We start from the raw sequence: 18,711 nt of genomic DNA, 5'->3' as shown, positions 1-18,711 counted from the left end.
GTGTGACTGATCAACTTAATTCCCCTGTAGTTACTGCAGGTCTGCACAGCTCCCTTATGCTTAAAGATCGGTACCAGCACACTCCTTCTCCATTCCTCAGGCATCCTCTCCCCTTCCAGAATCCTGTTAAACAATCTGGTTAAAAACTCCACTGCCATCTCTCCTAAACATCTCCACGCTTCTACCGGTATGTCATCTGGTCCAACCGACTTTCCATTCTCCATCCTCTTAATCGCTGCTCTCACTTCCTCCTTACTAATCCTATCTACATCCTGCTTCACCAACTCCACATCCTCCAACCTTTTCTCTCTCTGATTTTCCTCATTTATCAGCTGCTTAAAATACTCCCTCCATCTTCTCAACACACTGTCCTCACTAGTCAACACATTTCCCTCTCCATCCTTTATTGCTCTAACTTGCAGTACATCCTTCCCAGCTCGGTCCCTCTGCTTGGCCAATATAAATCCTTTTCTCCTTCCTTAGTGTCCAACCTCTTATACAGTTCCTCATATGCCTTTTCCTTGGCTTTCGCCACATCCCTTTTAACCTGCTGCCGCATCTCCTTGTACTCCTGCCTACTTTTCTCATCACTCTGTCGATCCCACTTCTGTTTTGCCAACCTCTTTCCCCTAATGCTCTCCTGCACTTCCTCATTCCACCACCACGTCTCCTTGTCTTGCTTTCTATTTCCAGATGTCACACCAAGTACTTTTCTAGCTGCCTCCCTCATCACTCCTGCAGTAGTTGCCCAATCATCCGGCACCTCTTCACCACCACCAAGCCCCTGTCTGACCTCTTCCCTGAACCTCACACTACACTCTTCCTCCTTCAGTTTCCACCATCTTATTCTTCTTTCAAACCTTACTTTCCTCCTCTTCTTCTTCGCCTCCAAAACCATCCTACAGACCACCATCCGATGCTGTCTAGCTACACTGTCCCCCGCCAACACCTTACAGTCTCCAATCTCCTTCAGGTTGCATCTCCTACACAGAAGATAATCCATCTGTGTGCACCTTCTTCCACTCTTATACGTCACCCTATGATCCTCCTTCTTCTTAAAATACGTGTTCACCACTGCCATTTCCATCCTTTTAGCAAAATCTACCACCATCTGCCCTTCCACATTCCTCTCCTTAAAACCATACCTACCCATCACCTCCTCATCATCTCTGTTCCCTTCACCTACATGCTCATTAAAGTCTGCCCCAATCACCAATCGTTCTTTCCTAGGTACACCATCTACCACTTCATCTAATTCACTCCAGAATCTTTCCTTCTCCTCCATCTCACAGCCAACTTGTGGAGCATAGGCACTGATGACATTTATCATCATCCCTTCAACTTCCACCTTCACGATTATCACCCTATCAGAAACTCTCTTCACCTCCACTACACTCTTACTATACTCTTCCTTCAGAATCACCCCTACACCATTTCTCTTCCCATCCACACCATGATAAAACAGTTTAAACCCACCCCCAAGTTCCTGGCCTTACTCCCTTTCCACTTGGTCTCCTGAACACACAACACATCTATCTTTCTCCTCTCCATCATATCAGCTATCTCTCTCCCTTTACCCGTCATAGTACCAACATTTAAAGTACCAACCCGAACCTCTACTCTCCTACACTGCTCCTTTTCCTGCCGTCTCTGTAGATGCCTTCCTCCTCTCCTTCTCCTCCTTCGGCCAACAGTAGCCCAATTTCCACCGGTACCCTGTCGGCTAACGATACCTGTGGCGGTCGTTGTTAACCCGGGCCTCGACCGGTATGAAATTCTCATTTGTGATCCGCATATTTGATTTGGCACATGTTTTACGCTGGATGCCCTTCCTAACGCAACCCTCCCCATTTACCCGGGCTTGGGACCGGCACTAAGAGTGCACTGGCTTGTGCCCCCCTAATGGCTGGGTTAAAAACGCACACATAGAATAAAAAAAATTTAAAAATAAATAAAAACTCATTAATCATTTAACATTTTGATTGACTTAGGTATAAAAGACTTCCTAAAACGATTATACCTACACATTGGAAATCTGTACCGTCTTCGAAAAGGCAACAGTTTGTACTCTATTCAGTACAAGACACGGGTCAGCTAGGATTTTGTGTACTTCCCTAAGAACCGACTGTTCATACAGTGAATCAAGGGATAAATGCTCCCACACATGGCTGGCAAATTCAAATGTCAATACTTTTGTTCATGAAGTTTAAAAGCAATTTCAGTGCAGCAGTGACCAGTACACAGAGCTAAAGTGGATGTGGAATAAAGTGAAAATGCATTGTAAACACTGTACAGGTAGACCCAGATTCACAATAGAGATGTGTTTCAATGACTCCATCGTAACTTAAAAATATTCTAGTCGAGACATGGCCTTCCCAGGTGTCTTAAAGAATGGGAATCAGTATGGGGTAGTATACTGTAATTTCTTAATTTACGGTCCATAAATTACGAATTATAGTAAATTATTAAGCGTTTACACTACCGCAATGTATACACTTTGCCAGTTGCTCTCTGTTTCAGTGTCCTGTGACACCAATAAAAAGGAGAGACAAGAGCTGTAATTGGGCATTGAAACACCAAAAACCCAAAACAATACGCCCTCTCACACAGAGACAACTGAACTCTGCCTACCGCTGACTAAGATAAGGCATCTCAGAAGGCAAGAGATGCATACATCCTGGTAGCGTACCAAAGTATCAAACAGAAAAAATGTAAATGGCGCACAAAAATGTAAACATTTGTACAATTTCTTTGTATCGCAATTGGTAAGGAAAAAAGAAATGTAAGCTGAACCATTGTTACTTGGAAATATGTATATGGAAATATTTGTAAGTTTTTTCAGTGCAAATTCACAAAGACGGTGTTTATTGTGGGAGTAAGTGGGTGTATATATCAGTCCCCTCTCATCGTCCAGTTTATGACTTGTAATAAGAAAGTCTTGTCGTGAGGACCTGAATGTGTGAAGAGTGTGTGAAAGAGTTAAACGCTGAATGTGAACGCTGGTTGCTTTGCGAATGCGTCGTGTGATGAAAATATCTGTTATGGAGAGAAGAGAGACAGAAGCCTAGATGTCTCCAAATGTCGTTAACGTAAAGCCTGAATCTGAGAGGTTAGTTACTGACACATTCACTTCATGTACAGTGTTTTTAAATGTTCCAGTCAAACAATACTACTTGATCCTAGCCTCTTCCACCCGCTCATCTACTGTTTTCCATAAGCAAATAGAACGGTTATTACACAGCAAAACAATTGACAAACTGTCAGACATAAAAGCACAAATCACACAGTGAATAAAACACTCCGATAATTGCTGCTAAAATATTATTTACTATTGTGCTCCCTGTAAGAAACAGAGCGAGAGATCTACCGGCCCAGAAAATTTATACAAATTAATGGCTATAACAAAAAAAAAAAAAAAAAGAAACACACACAAAAAAGACATTTTCAAGAGTGCGTGTATATATTGATCTAGCTGTATATACAGCAGAGTATGCACACTATCTTTCTCTCTATCTTCGCAGCTAGGTAAGGAGGGGTGGGGATGGGGTCATAAATTAGGCAGGGAAATTACTGCTAAGTGTACGAATAAATTAAAGTGCACTTGCTTCTGTAAACACTGTCTGACTACATAATTACTGAACACACTGTAGGAGAAGGAGGGAGGAAGCAGGGGAGGGAGGAAGGGAATGAGAAAGAGACAGCAAGAGATCATGAAAGACCAGAAAGTAAAAACATACAGGAAAACTACGCTTGGCTGGATAATGTGCATCTGTGACTTGCAAACTCATGGAGGCATTTATACCCATAAAACTAATTTGCACTGGCATAAGGACATTTTCAAGTAGACAAGCAACTATTTCTAAGCTGCGATGGTTAAAAGTGCCTGCCAAATGCTATAAATGTAAAACAGAAATGTGGGATAAAATAAATGTGGACTGGTTTCAATTACTGTTGCACTGCTCAAAGGAAGCAAAACACGCTTCCATTTATTCATTTCTATTTTCAACTGCATAATTTCTAGCAAGTTTTCTTTAAACCAACTGCAAACTGCAATTGACACCTAGAGTATGGCTCTAGATATATACAAAAATATATATATGGCTCTAGATATATACAAAAAATATATATACAGATGTGTATGTACAGATATATACGTGTGTGTGTGTGTGTGTGTGTGTGTGTGTGTGTGTGTATGTGTATAGAGAGAAAGAGAGAGAGAGAGAGAGAGAGAGAGAGAGAGAGAGAGAGAGAGAGAGAGAGAGAGAAATTTTACTGGCTATATCTTCGTACCTAGTTTCAGATTAGTGCTATTTTTTATTTAATGTGCATCAATACTGTCAAAGTACCCAAAACACTCACATGATATCAGAGTGAGATGAAATAATTAAGTAAATGATTGGCAACCTTTAAATGTTACTAAAAATGACTAATTAAAAATTAGAAGGGGGGGGGTACACAGAATCTTTGACTTATGTTTTAATATGTTTTTGTTCATGAATAAGTATTATATTGTTCACAATTGTCTTTTCTCCTTATTTCCTATCCTTTCTCTCGGTTGTGCTGCATCTAGGAGCGTGTTGCCAGGGTCAAGGGAATCTGCCTTGAGACTTCAGAATCAACAGTGCAGGCACCTGCTGATAGAAGTTTTTTCTTTACCCAAGCAAATGTCAAGTTTGCGACTACGAGGCCTTCTAGCAGGCGTACAATAACGTCTGCATTTTCAGGTCCTTTGATAGGATGTTTAGAGAGCGTACTGAAACCCATCTGTTGCAAACTGAGCAAGCTAAAAACCTAAAAGCTGAAACCCAAGCTAAAATATATGTGTATATTTAACAGCTGTTTTTTTTTTTCTATTCCACAATCGACAGAGGAGAAGGAATAGATGTGGTTTCAGATACATTTACAAGGCCAACTTTTCAAGATGGACTTTTGAAGAAAGGCTGGACATTGTGAGGAAGGTCAACCAGAACAGTTTGAAACAGTGGTTAAGCTTTTTCATGAACCGTTTATACTTTAGCATTTTTATTTCTGTAGAATTTGCACAATAACACACAATTTGCCTTCATTTCAAATCTCGTAATGCACGGAGAAAATGCTAAGAAAATCACAGGTAATTTTAAGAGGATAATATTGTTGCTTCTGCTGGAGATGATTTATGCAGGTGGTTTATTTGTGGCTACAGTGAAAGGAGACTTGTTGAATTGTGCAAATTGGATTTCTTACTTTAGCATTGGCATTCATTCTCACTGCATGAGTGTGATGCAGCACTCATACTGCGTTTCTGTATACTATTGATGGTTTTATAGCCGTGGTGTAATGATGCTATTAAGAGGTGGATTGATTCATGTATGACACCACTGAAGCCCTAGATATGAAATGCATGGCCCAGCACTAAAAAGTGACATGATAGAAATTTTTCACAGTGCAAAACTTTCATTCATTTTGATAGCAAATCATGATACAGTCGTCCCCCGTTTATCGTGGTAATTTAAGGACGCCACCCCAAATTATAATTTTTTTGTTTAAGCTATAAATCATCCTCCCACACTCTTTAAACAGACACAGAAGACATTTGCAAAAATATAGCGAGATGAATTATGTGTAAATTTGTAGAAATATTATTTATAGTGATTACTGTTGTACAGTACAGTACTGTAGCGTAGTCTATGCATAGTTCGCATTGTTTATTGGTTGAAGTGTCCTATGACGTCAAAAAAGGGTCAGAGTTAAAGAGTTAAAGAACATTTATAAATATTTTTGAGGAAATGCACGAAGATCGCTGTACAAATGTCTCTTTTTGGACATTGATACTGTTGTTGACTCAGAAACTGGTAACATGAAAAAATAAACCACACAATAATAATAATAAAAAAGGATATGTATGAAAAATATCACTCATTGCATGTGTTATTTATTTTCCTAAAAAGTGTTAATAATTCTGGAGTTAACTGTGTGTAAACAGAAGTGACTCACATTTGGCTGGCAGGCAGTATGCTCCAGTTATCTTGGCCTCCCCGGTTTCACACCCTCCCAGAGTGGAACATTCCTGTCTCAGGAGAGGACCTGCCCCACGATGGATGGCTCCGTCCACTGAAGGTGTAGGAAACATCAGAATGTTAATGAGAGGAAATGTCAGTGCAGCCATCATCGGAGAACAAGACATAGGTTAATGCTAACGATACATCTGGCCTTGGATACAAATTTGATTCCAAGCGAGCCCAGACATCAAGAGCTGCGGCACTTCATGCTGCCGTTATTGTAATGTACGTTTTGTTTCCCGTGGAGTTCTGGGGAGCTGCTGTGCTCCGGTGCATTTTGGGAAACAGCTGCTTTCTCTCCGCATTGATGGCGGCATGTTGCCGGAGCGCTCGAGGGCTTTTATCGCCCTGCTTAAAGAGCACTGCACTCTGAATCTATAAGAGAAACACTCCGATGCACAGTGCGAGTGAGATATGAAGAGGGGAAAATGTACAGGAATAGAAGAGGAGAGGAGAAATGGAGGTGAGGTGGAGGAAGTGAGAAAGAGAATCAGAGACGCACAAAGTGTTTTATCAGAAGCGAGCAAAAACGGGAGCAAAAGGAAGAAAAGAGAAATAAAGACGATGCGAACGTGGTGATGAAAGATGGCCGAGGGGAATAGACTCACTTCCTGTGTAATTGTAACACATAAATACACACATGATGATTAAATGCTGACTTCTTGTTAGCAGGTGTTAATTGGCTCTTCGCTTACCCGACTAGGGACCTGATAACTTGTGGAAAAAAAAGAAATCTTATGGCACATGATCTTACACCATGCAGTTTTTTTTCTTTCCCAGAAACAAAGCAGCACACATACACAAACACCGTATGCAGGTCTGTAAACACCGGTATCTCATTAACTGCTGCTCAGTTTTGAGCCTGATCTCAGATTGGCTTGGAATTAGAATCAGTGACTGGTGTCCTGTCATTGGCTGATTAGCTGGTTACCATGGCAGCCATTAGCAGAAACATTCGATTGGATCAGGCACATCTGCTTACCAGTGCCACAATTCCCTCTGAAACACACTTCCTCACCTTCTTTTTCGCTCTCAACATTCACTAAAATGGTTCAGAGGGTTGCCACAATTACTTTAAAGCATGAAAAAAACCCATCAGATATTAAAAAAAAAACCATTGGTCAGCTATTTGTTTATTGATTAGTTGGATGGCTGAGTGATAGCACGCCACTTTCACAGAGAGTGGGAACCATTTGAAAGATCTAGAATGTAACACCTATGGGAAGTCATATATAAGTAGCGTGTAAAACAGCTTACATTATAAGTCCCCTAGGAAGTCAGTAATACGGCTGAAGACGTGTGGCACTCATGCAGAAGCACCTGAAGATGAAGCAGCTTAAAGATGGAATGGCAGTTATCTGTGCTGGACATTTTCTAAGCTGATTAATACTGCAAGCACCAATGTGGAAAATTCTGCCATTTTGCCACCTTTTACTTTGCAATACTCAAACTACTTGTTTTCTATAAGCATTAATGCAGCATAATCATATGTCACACTGTCTCTGCCTCCCCAGAATGTAAATATAAATACTGCTGCATTCACTATATGGACAAAAGTATTGGGAAACCTGACATTTCCAGACATATCCGGCTCTTCCCCAAACTGTTACCACAAAGATAAAAACACACAATTGCATAAGATGTCTTTGGATGAGGTGGCATGAAATTTTCCCTTTACTTGGGAGCCAAACCTGTTCCAGCATCACAATGTGCACAAAGCTAGCACCATGAAAATATGGTTTACATGGGCTGAATTGAAAGATCTTGAGTGGCCCGCTATAGAGCTCTGACCTCAACCCTGCTGAACACCTTTGGGATAAATTGGAAAGCTGACTGTACCACAGGCACTCCTCACCTCACCTACATCAGTACCTGACTTCAAAAACACTTTTGTGGCTGAATGAGCAGAAAATCTCCACAAGCACACTCCAAAATCTAGCAGAACATCTTCCTAGAACAGTGGAAGTTATTATGACGGCAAATGAAGACTATGTGGGGAAGAGGATGTTCAAAAAGCACATTTAAATCTTATGGCCAGGTCTCCACAAACTCAATACATCTAGTGTATGTTTACTGCATATTCAATTTCTATTTTTAAACCTCCACTTCTATTTTTATTGTGAATTCAATTTTACTGTAATAATTCTATTGTACTATAAATTCTATAATATGCCTCTGTTTCGATTTTGTTCTTCAATTTTGTTGAATTCTAGCCCTTTTTATTTCTTTATTTTTTTCTATGTCATGGATCAGTCATAAAAAGCATTTCGCTGCATGTGGTCCTGTGTATGGTTATGGAAGAGTCAAATAAAATTTGATCTTGTATTCGAATTTGATTTGGTATAACAAGTGAGAGCTGTAAATTCGAGGTCTGATTTTTTAACAATGAAACAAATCCTCTGCTTAAAAATATTTGTAGCATTAAATACAACCAGTCTGATGTTGCTGTTACTTTGATGTTTGGTGTGATGGTAAAGAGAGAAAAACCCAACCCAACCCAACTCAACAAATGTAAATGACATTAAAGTAGAAGGGTGAAATGTGCAAAAATATGTTTTTTTCCCCCCAGAATATGAGTCCCTTGAATACCCAAGACTAATGTATTCTCTTATATTTATTTTGATATATTATTGTTATATACAACACAAATGTATTCTTTAATACCTATTTTTGTCCCAAAACACTTAATTAAAGCAGTAATTAAAAAAATGTACTTTCAAAAGGTGACGGACAGAATAATAAATTCATGCTCAGAGACAATTATCGGAACAGATGCAGAGAGCCGAGCCTGGGATGTGCACCGGGACTATTTCTGATATTTGAGGATCTGGATAAAGCAAGGAGAGTCAGTTAACTGCAGCTCACTGCGTACTCAGTAGAAACAAAATGTCTGACTACATAATAACAAAAGTAATATTGGAACTGCAATGAATTATTAATGAAGATTTTATATAGTAATAATTAACTGATATATTGACTCTCCATACAGAAGTGTTATTAAACATCAGCAACAAAAAAATAAATGCCACAATGTACATTATAATCGTAACCATAGCACACTGGTGCATAACACGGGTTATTAAATTATTTCATAAATATTTCATGTTGCTTAACATAAAGCCAAGAATTATTTAACCCTTTATTTTCCGAACAAAACTGAAAAGCCGGGGATTAACAGTGGCCAATGAAGTGTTATTGACATTTGCTTCATCTGTGTTGTTCTGGTGATGGATCACACCATCAGGCACAATCGTTCAATTTTAAGTGATTCACTGAGCTGGTTAAACTGCTGTAAGCAAGTCTAGCGCTGCACAATCACAACAGAACTAGCAGCAAAATGTTGCAGGACGAGACAGCTCGTTTTCAACAGTAAATGTGAATGATGAAATATTTTGCAAAAAAAAACTATTTTATTACTCAATTATTTTTTGACAAAGAGATACGCTTAAAGATAACATAACAGTTTCTTTCTATCCGAATAAATCAAATAAGGCAGTACAAGTGCATTTCACATGCAGTGACATTTTATTGAGTAAAATGAGTCTGCATTTATACAACCAACACCAACACAAGCCCTTAGCCTTATGGTTTTAGTATCTTACTTATGAAGGTCAAAAGTATAGGGAGTTCCTTTAATCCACACCCAAATGCTTGTCCATTTCTTATCCTAACCCTCCCTTTCTCTCTTTCCCCCTTTAATGCTGAGAGACTCTCCAGCTGCATAGTCTGTCCCTGGCTAATTATCACCCAGGTTCAGCAGGTCTTAACAAACCTCGAGAGTGGAGAACACAAAGAGGTGGGGAGGGTGTGAGAGCACAAGAAAGAGGAGACGAGTGGCATGAACTGGAAAGAGGAAAGTGTTAGGAAGAGAGTGCTGACGAGAAAGGAGAGGATAAGAGAGGACAAGAGAGAAAATGGTGCGTGCTTCTGAGAGAGTGTTAAAGGAAATTCGAGAAAGGAGAGAATAGGAAAAGAGAGGGGGGAAAAGATGTGTGTCTGGAAGAGAGCGTGTGAACGAGAATGAGAGGAAGGTGTGCGCCGGCACGCAGGTGACAAAAAACGGGTTAAAGTTAAAATGAGAAAAGTGTTAGAGCGCTGGCAGAACAAGGAGCAGAAGGGCAGCGAGATGGAGGGGTAGAATGAAGATTGGGGGAAAAAAGTGAAGAAATGGAGAAAAAAAAAAAGAGAGATGGGTGACATGGCAGAAAAGGACAGTGAGGTAATGGTCAGGACTAAATCAGTAGCTTTGTGTTTAAAAGACTGCATAAAACCCACATCAATACAACAAAGTGCAGCTCTGCATTTGTCTTTTATTGTGTGTGTGCATGTTTGTGTGTGTGTGTGTGTGTGTGTGTGTGTGTGTGTGTGTGTGTGTGTGTTAGTTCTGATGAGTAAAAATGTGAAGCATAGATTTATCACTGATATTGATTACCTCACAGCCAAGCACTTAACACCGGTACACACACACAAACACCCACAAGCACACACACCATAGTCCTTAGTCAACACTGTAAGAAATTACAGTTTATTTGCACAGCACTCTACTTCCATCAGCTACAGAAGAAATCATCCTTCACACACTCACACCACTCAAGACGATAAGTAACCTGCAGTGCCGACCCAGTACTAAGAAAAAAAAAGAAAAGAAAAACAGACTGTTTACTCCTTTACAGGGAATCCAGTCTGCTTTTGCTCTTCTTATTATGTTTCCATTCTTATATCATTTTATTCTATTAAACATTGGTTAGTCATTCAATCTTTGGAAACAATGCAATGCTTTAAGTCATATAAAGGACCAGCAGCATTAGGTAATATTCATATCAACCATCAGAATGGGGAAAAATGTGATCTTAGTCATTTTCACTGAGGCGGGATCCTTCATGCTCTGAAGTTTTGGTTTAAGTGTCAGCCAAGAAAAGAAAGCTGAGACTACAGAGGGCACAAGCTCAACACTAGGCAACTGAATCCTGGTCTGATGACTCTCAACATCTGCCAGAGACACAGATAGTTAGGTCAGAGTTTGGCACTATCAGATTAAATTCATAGCACCAACCTGACTTGTGTCAACAATACACCGGCATGTGGTGTATGAGGTGGTGTAGTGATTTGGGGAATGTTTTCTTGGCACACTTTCGGCCTGTTAAATCATTGGTACCAGTCAATAAGTGGTTCCAACATATGTTTGATTATTGCTTCTGACCATGTGTATCCCTTCATAACCACAATTCTCTATATTCTAATACTTCTAAAGGCTACTTCGGTATAATAATGCACCATGTCACAAAGCAAAGGTCATCTCAAACTGGTTTTATTAACATAACAATGAGTTTGGTGTTCTTCAGTAGCCTTCCTAATCACTGCTCCTGAATTTAACAGAACACTATTGGGATGTGGTAGAACGGGAGATTTCACAGCATGAATGTGCACCTGAAAAAAATCTGCAGGAATTGTATGTTGAAGTCTTGTCAATATGGACCAGAATCTAAAAAGACTTTTCCAACATCTTGAGGAATCCATGCCCATTGTTTCAATAACAAACAAAGGGAGGTCTAAGTATTACAGTACTCTTCCTAAAAAGTGACTGGTTAGTGTATTAATACTTCGATTATATTTGCAATATAAGTAAAGTGATGAAGTGATGAAGTGATGTCTTCAACCATGCATTTTTTTTTACAGTATTAGCTAGGAGATTTATTATTGGGGCTCGTTAAAGAAAAAAAAAAATTAAAACATCTAAAAAAGACACGTAATTGGACTGAAAATTCATCATATAGTTTATTTGAAACCTCTCAGATCTAATTGGAAAAGGCCTAGATCAGAATCTTTCTAATTAGTTATTTGAAGCACACATATTGCCTTATAACTTCTAACACTGCCTGTGTGTCTTTTCTCTACAGGCTTAAATGGCTTCTCCATCAAGTGCACTGGCCTTTAATAAACCAATAAAACTCCTATTAGACTCCCATTAGGACTATGTTACTATGTGCATAAACACAAAGTAGTAGTCAGCTATTTGTTATATTTGTTTGATACAATATTTTCTTCTCTAATTGCTACTCTGTAGCTTCTGCTAATGATAACGGTGACTAAAATGTAATAAAAAGTCAGGTTCCAGGTGTTCTAACTGGCACTGTACATTAACCATCTATTAAAGCCCAGTTAGGATCATTCAAACATGCAATCAGTCTCATCCTTTTTAAATCAACCGACCAGCTCAACATCCTGGCACTCCTCAGTAAATCTAATGACCGGAGAAATGAAGAAGTGTGCTGAAAAGAGGAAATTTATCACCACTCTGACGACATTAATGCCTAAAATACAATTCATCCATACACTGGTCAGGCTGGGGCTTTAAGGAGATCTTGTTAGCAGGCTGAAGGTGGTGAGAAATGTGACGGTTTGTGGAAATGTATTTGTTATTAATCTCGGACAAAAAATAATCTAGTACAAAAGAGGATCAAGGTGATAACTAAGATAACTTAGTATTAATACAAGGTTCTCAAAAGAAATAAATACCAAATTGCACAGTGATTTTACATTTTAATTTAATACTCCTCATGAGCACTGGACAGCATTATTAATCGTTAATATCAACTAGGATGATTATACCGCTGACAACACATCCTAGCTAAATGCTAATTACAAAAAGCCACTGTTTAGAAACTGCCTTAACAACTATTTTGTTGTTGTTCAAAACTGAAGTAGTTTTTTTTTCCACACTAACGTACTAATGTAGTATCTAAAGTGCATTAAGCAAGAGATTTTTCTTCTAAAGTATTAGTAAATCTAAAGTGCTAAGTGACTCAGAAAACTAACTAAAAAAAAGCCAGCAACTGTACTTTGCTACTTTCACAAGAAAGCTATCAATCTATTTTTTGCAAATATAAGAGTGTTTTTTTAGGGCTGACCCTAACTTTCCAGCAACCTGTATGTGTGCAAAAAAGAACTTCATAGTTGTAGTAAGTGGTATCTCAATGAATAAGTGGTTAGACATCTGATCAAAAGGTCATGAGTTCACCTTAACTGCTTTGTTGTATTAATAAGATGCAAGTTCTACATTGCTCTAGATAACAGAAAATGCCCTACAGGCAATGTTTATGTAACAATTAAAGGTGTCTTTCTCTTGTAAAAATTCAAAGAAATATAATGTTCAGTAACAAGGGATGACATTTAATACAAAGTTGGATACAGCATTTAATAATGCAGAATCTGCTCAAGTTCTTCTATCTGATCACTATTGGGGTCTTCCTTGTAAAATAGATGAATAGATTTTTACCTCTCAGATTATGATGCACTGTCCTCAAGCTGTTATATTTCAGGCTTCCATACCTCGTCTTTTTTTATCACTTGTAAGTCGCATTTGTTTGCGTTATAAATTATATTTTAATGACTCTCAATAAAACCAAACCGTTCGGGGGGACATTTAATGTCCACCTTGAATCATGAACAGATACCTTGCATTTTTAAATATGATCAGGGATTGCATGAATGCTTAAGGTAACAGCTGGGTGTTGAGAAGTGGATCGAGAGAATGCTTTTTGTAAGTGTTTATGTGTGTGTGTGTGTGTGTGTGTGTGTGTGTGTTTTATCTGCCCAGATGGTATGCATTGATTATCTGATGCTGTGGGTGCAAGTCGGGTGAATTCTTACAGCCAGAAGCTGCCAGTACTAAAGAGCAGGCAGTTGTTAAAGGAACCTGCTTAAATGCTGTGTTCCAATATAAAGGAACTGCACACAGAATCTAAACACAAAAATATCACAACTGTAGCTCTTTGTGACTTTTCCTATTAATTAAACTAGTTGAAATACATATTTTATATAAGCTTGTTTTTTTACTGGACACACAATAGATTTTGGCCAAAGAAAAATAAATAAATAAAGACAGACAGACAAGATATATAGATATAGATATAGACAAAGACTGGAAAAGGCTGCAATCAGTGAATTAATAGATAATTATAATACTTATATGTTAATACAAAAATACTTAACATGTCTATTTGCCTATTTTTTTTATATCTACATTTAACAATCAATAAAATGCCTATATTTCTAATATCTGGTATTTTGTGTAACTTGTCAGAACAGATCATTTAATACTGAACAAAGTACACACAAGTGTTTTTGTAGTACACCCCCCCCCCCACCCATCTTAAAAGTCACTCTCTATTCCAAATAATTCCTAAACTATTAAGCAATAAGTAAACATCATCTTCCATGGCAGAGGAATTGTCACAGATGGTTTAAGGTTAAGATGAGAGTAACGGTACACTACACCCACATTGAGGTATGGCGTCTTTTGGTACGCACAGTGAATACCGTTCCTAAGCGCTATTTTTAGGAACATCACCACAACTTGAATTAGTCATCATTCTCCTCCCAAAGAGAGATGAGTCACAATTTTGAAACATCAACAATTTTCAGTCCATTTCAAAATCCTGTTAAGAAAAAAAAAAAAAAAAAAATACACCTACGCATAAAGGCAATTACATGGAAGCTGGGATTTGTGCTACATGAAAGCCTTAAAACATCTCAGTGTCCTTCCTCTGCAAGCTTCCAGGCTTGGACTGTGAGTGCACTTCCTCCTGACAGATGTTTCTTCATTACCAGTCAGATATAATAAATGTGTTTGTCTACCTCCATTTCTATAGACATGCTTTACTCTACTCTTTACAGCTCACCTGCTCTTCAATGTTTTAACTCAACCTCAGAAGGAATCCCTAAATGTTAGGGTTGTAACGGTACACAAATTTCACAGTTCGGTATGTACCTCTGTTTTTAAGTCATGGTCCAGTATAATTCCAGTACGGATAGAGGGAAGAAATGCAAAACATAAAATTGCTTGTCGGTTTTAAGAAGAAAAAAATAATAACAATAAATAAAATAGAATAAATCTAATTAATGCAATACACTTTTATTACATTGATTAAATTGAGTAATCATTTAAAAAAAAATGGTACACATTAAAATAGATTAAAAAAAATTACATAAATGGAACAATTTAAATAGTTTACATTTGTTAGACCCCATTTGGATAATACAGGTGTGTATGTAAGTGTGTGTTTTTTACATTTAATATTGAATTTTCTAAAGATATGATCTACTTAACTGTTCTGCTATTTCACCATACTTTCTATTATTCTTTTCATCCTCCATTTATTCACTCCCTCGATATGTGCAATTGGCAGCATTTTCTCCTTTTAAGAGAAATTCTTGGAGATGGACATAAAACAATTAAGAATTCATAGCGCTAGCATTAGCCACTAACCACTTCCGGGGTAGCAGTTAACGTTGGTGCTATAGATTCTTTAGTGTTTTCATGCATGTGCAAAACAAATCGAATTTGTGGTACGGATTGAGTAGCCACATTAACACTGCGCTAACTCTTTTTTTTTTTCCTATTCCCATAGCATTGTTGTGTTTTGGGCTGTAACGAGTTCTTGAGTAACTCAAATAATTTGATTATTGCCTCAATGAAAAATTCATTGTAAACACAGGTAAACACAGAAAACGTTGCAAAATAAAAAATGAAGGAACAGGGAGAAAAGAGCGAGGGGCGAGGAGAAGATTCAGAAAGAAAATGCCAGAAAGGTCCCAAATTTTAGGATCACTTCAAACTAAAACAAACACCATACAGTGCGTTAACCGTTTTTTAAAGTAATTTAAAATTTTAAGATTTCACATTTTTATATTTTATATTAACTAGCTTTTTATATTTTTATTTATATACAGTATGTTCAAAAAGTGGCTGTGTAAAGCAGCTAGTGGTGAACGTTTTTAAAGCTGGCGATAAATACACAGATTTAGTTCATGGAAAATTTCAAGCAGCTTTTGCGGAGACAAGAAAACTACAATACAGGAGTGAGAATAATTGAGTTTCATTAAACTATAATTTCTATAATTTCCTATAACTTACTCTACATGGCCACTGCAGAGAGACTTTTTAAACGCAAATTTATTTGTATTGTGATGTAATATTGCAATTAAATGCACTAAATGGGTTTTGTTTTCACCGATATTCTTTTATGCAATTTCAGCAATAAAAATCTAATTTTTCTAAAAAGAAAAACCAATTACTTGTTTATTTTGAGACCTGTTTTATTTTCTCTCTCTTATTTAGTATTGCTCTATAATAAAGAAAAAGTATTTATTCGATTACTTGATCAATTGATTCAATAATCGATAGAATACTCGATTATTTAATTAATCGAGTATTCTATCGATTATTGAATCAATTGATCAAGTAATCGAATAAGTACTTTTTCAGCAGATGTTTTTTCCAAGTTTATTAATAATAATTGGAAAAAGTGCTGAGGCGGAGACTAAACAAACTTGCTGTCTGCCACTTAAGTTCCTGAGGGAACTCAGATTGTAACTGTTCTGCACGTAAAAAAGGATATTTCGGAACGAATGCGTGTACCTTTATACCCCTAATGAATATATACTGGAACAGGAAACCTGATCATTTTAAACAAAACATCTTTGTAATTATCTTGTACCTTACTGTGCCCATGGACCTTTCATTTTCTCAAGATATATATAAGGTTGTGTGATAAACAGCGTGAGAGTCATCCATACTGGTGAAACACAAGCTAGATGCCATCTTTATTAAGTTTGTACGGCTGTAGTGAAATAGTTTTATTTTTTGCCACGCTCGCAATCTTGTAACGTTTCAGAATAAATGACACTCAGCTTTGACCTCTTTATGTGCTGCAAAATGCCAATCTTATGCCGTATACGTGTAGTGGCCATGAACAACCTTTCTGAAATTCTGACCTTTTCGTTTATAGGGTATTCAGATAACTTGCTCAGATTTTTTCATGGTTTAAAAAAAAAATAATAATCTCAACACCCCCACCAAAAAGAGGCTTTTGAAATACTAACTTTAGAATTAGAAAATAAAGAAAATGCACATAAATATTACAAACATTAAATAAGAATTAAAAAAATGCATTATTTATCTTTTGCATAATTTATGGATTTGTTTAAGGCCACACTTGAAGTTGCATATTCTCACACAATGCTTCATTAAAGTTGTAATTCGTTGATGTCTTTAAATATATCCGATATACATGAAGTCTCTGTGCAACAAGTATATCAACTGATCTGAACAGCCACCGAGCTAAACTGTAATTAATAACGATGCAACCTACAATTGATCAATACATCAGGCCACTGTAATAGGATTTCTATAATTTGCAGGTTGGTTTACTTACCGTGGCGATATAACATGCTACACTTTGGCCTGCAGCCTATGAAAAATGTTTAGTTCACTATCTAGCCAGCAATGATCCTATTATCATGGATAGTCAGCTTGTCTGTTTACAGGCTGCTGAATAAATCTCACTAAGCTGCAGAAAAGACTGCACACACAAGCGTTCATTACTGATGAGAGCGTAGACAAATTGAGACACTAAGGGTATTTATGTTTTGGGAAGAGTTGTTTTTGCGAAAAGCTTGAATGGAGGTAAACAAAAATTCGTATTTATGTTAAAAATCCATTTTCTTAGCATCACTGGAATAAACATATCAGAATAAAATGAAAAACAAGTTAAACATAAATACTGGAAATATTGCAGTCAAAACCAGCAAACCTAAGCTAACCTTTGCAGACAGGAGGTGATTTTCAGTCCTTTTTTTGTTTTTTGTAATGTGAATTTGAACTGGGAGCTAAGTGTAACTCTTGTACAAAAACAGCATTTGGTTGTGTTCAGTGCCAAGGAAAAAAGTCACAAAATAAAAAAAGATTTTTAATAATATAAAAAAAATATATATCATACACACTCACCACCAACTTTAATAGCTGTAGACCTGTACACCTGCTCATTTATGTAGATATCAAATCAGCCAGTAATATGGCAGCAGCCCAATGCATAAAATCCTCCAGATACAGATCAAGAGCTTCGATTAATGTTCACATCAAACATCAGAACGATTGTTGGTGCCAGATGGGCTGGTTTGAGTATTTCATAAACTGCTGATCTCCTGGAAATTTCCACAAGAAGTAGTCTCTAAAGTTTACAAAGAATAGTGCATAAAACAAAAAACAATGTGTGAGAGCCTGATGTGTCGCCCATCACAGAGATCATACTTTTAATCAAATGTATACTGAGGTTTGTTTGTTCATATGTTTAGTCATACTTTTTGTCCGCACCACCAAGTCCTTTTAGTTATAGCTAATCTTGCCATAGTCCCTACTGGCACCCTGATCATAATGCACAGTGTCTATTATGTAACAATAAGGATACCTAATAATCCATGTTTCACTCTTTCCCAGTGGCACCTTCTACTCGAACTCTCACACTCTGTCGACTTAAACATGCGCTTGAAGTACCAGTAATCCTATCTCTTTCTTCTGTCTTAATCTGCCTGATTCATCATGACCTCTGAATGGAGTTCTCTTCAAATTAAAACCACTTGCTGCTGCTGAGGTTGGTTCTAGATAAACAGTTTAAAGATCCATGAGGCTACTGTTAACCTTGGTTAACCCTCAAGAACCTCTTAACATGGTCAAGAACCACGAGGATGGATTTGGACCGTAATTAAGGTCAACAGTCTGCCACAATGGCTTAGGACTACACTTGTCATGAACAATTTTGCATTCAAGTGTCCATCATTGAACAGCTGAAACCTCAACAATGATGGAACTATAATGAATGGACATTCAGTGTCA

The 18,711-nt window shown here is 37.6% G+C and overlaps 1 protein-coding gene across 6 annotated transcripts in view; it reads right to left on the bottom strand.

Moving 5' to 3' along the window:
- Window positions 1–18,711, bottom strand: part of macrod1 (mono-ADP ribosylhydrolase 1) — a 91,520-nt gene that overhangs the window by 25,487 nt on the left and 47,322 nt on the right. For all 6 annotated transcript variants that reach the window (XM_083560751.1, XM_083560750.1, XM_083560749.1 and 3 more), the window contains one exon: window positions 5,974–6,090. In XM_083560751.1, coding sequence (XP_083416877.1) covers window positions 5,974–6,090 — 117 coding nt within the window. The remainder of the gene's footprint in view (window positions 1–5,973; window positions 6,091–18,711) is intronic.

This window comes from Silurus aristotelis (assembly GCF_946808225.1).
Source record: "Silurus aristotelis genome assembly, chromosome: 14".
Taxonomy (NCBI): Eukaryota; Metazoa; Chordata; class Actinopteri; order Siluriformes; family Siluridae; genus Silurus; species Silurus aristotelis.
The sequence above is the reverse complement of the archived record's forward strand: the minus strand, read 5'-3'. Positions and strand labels throughout refer to the sequence as shown.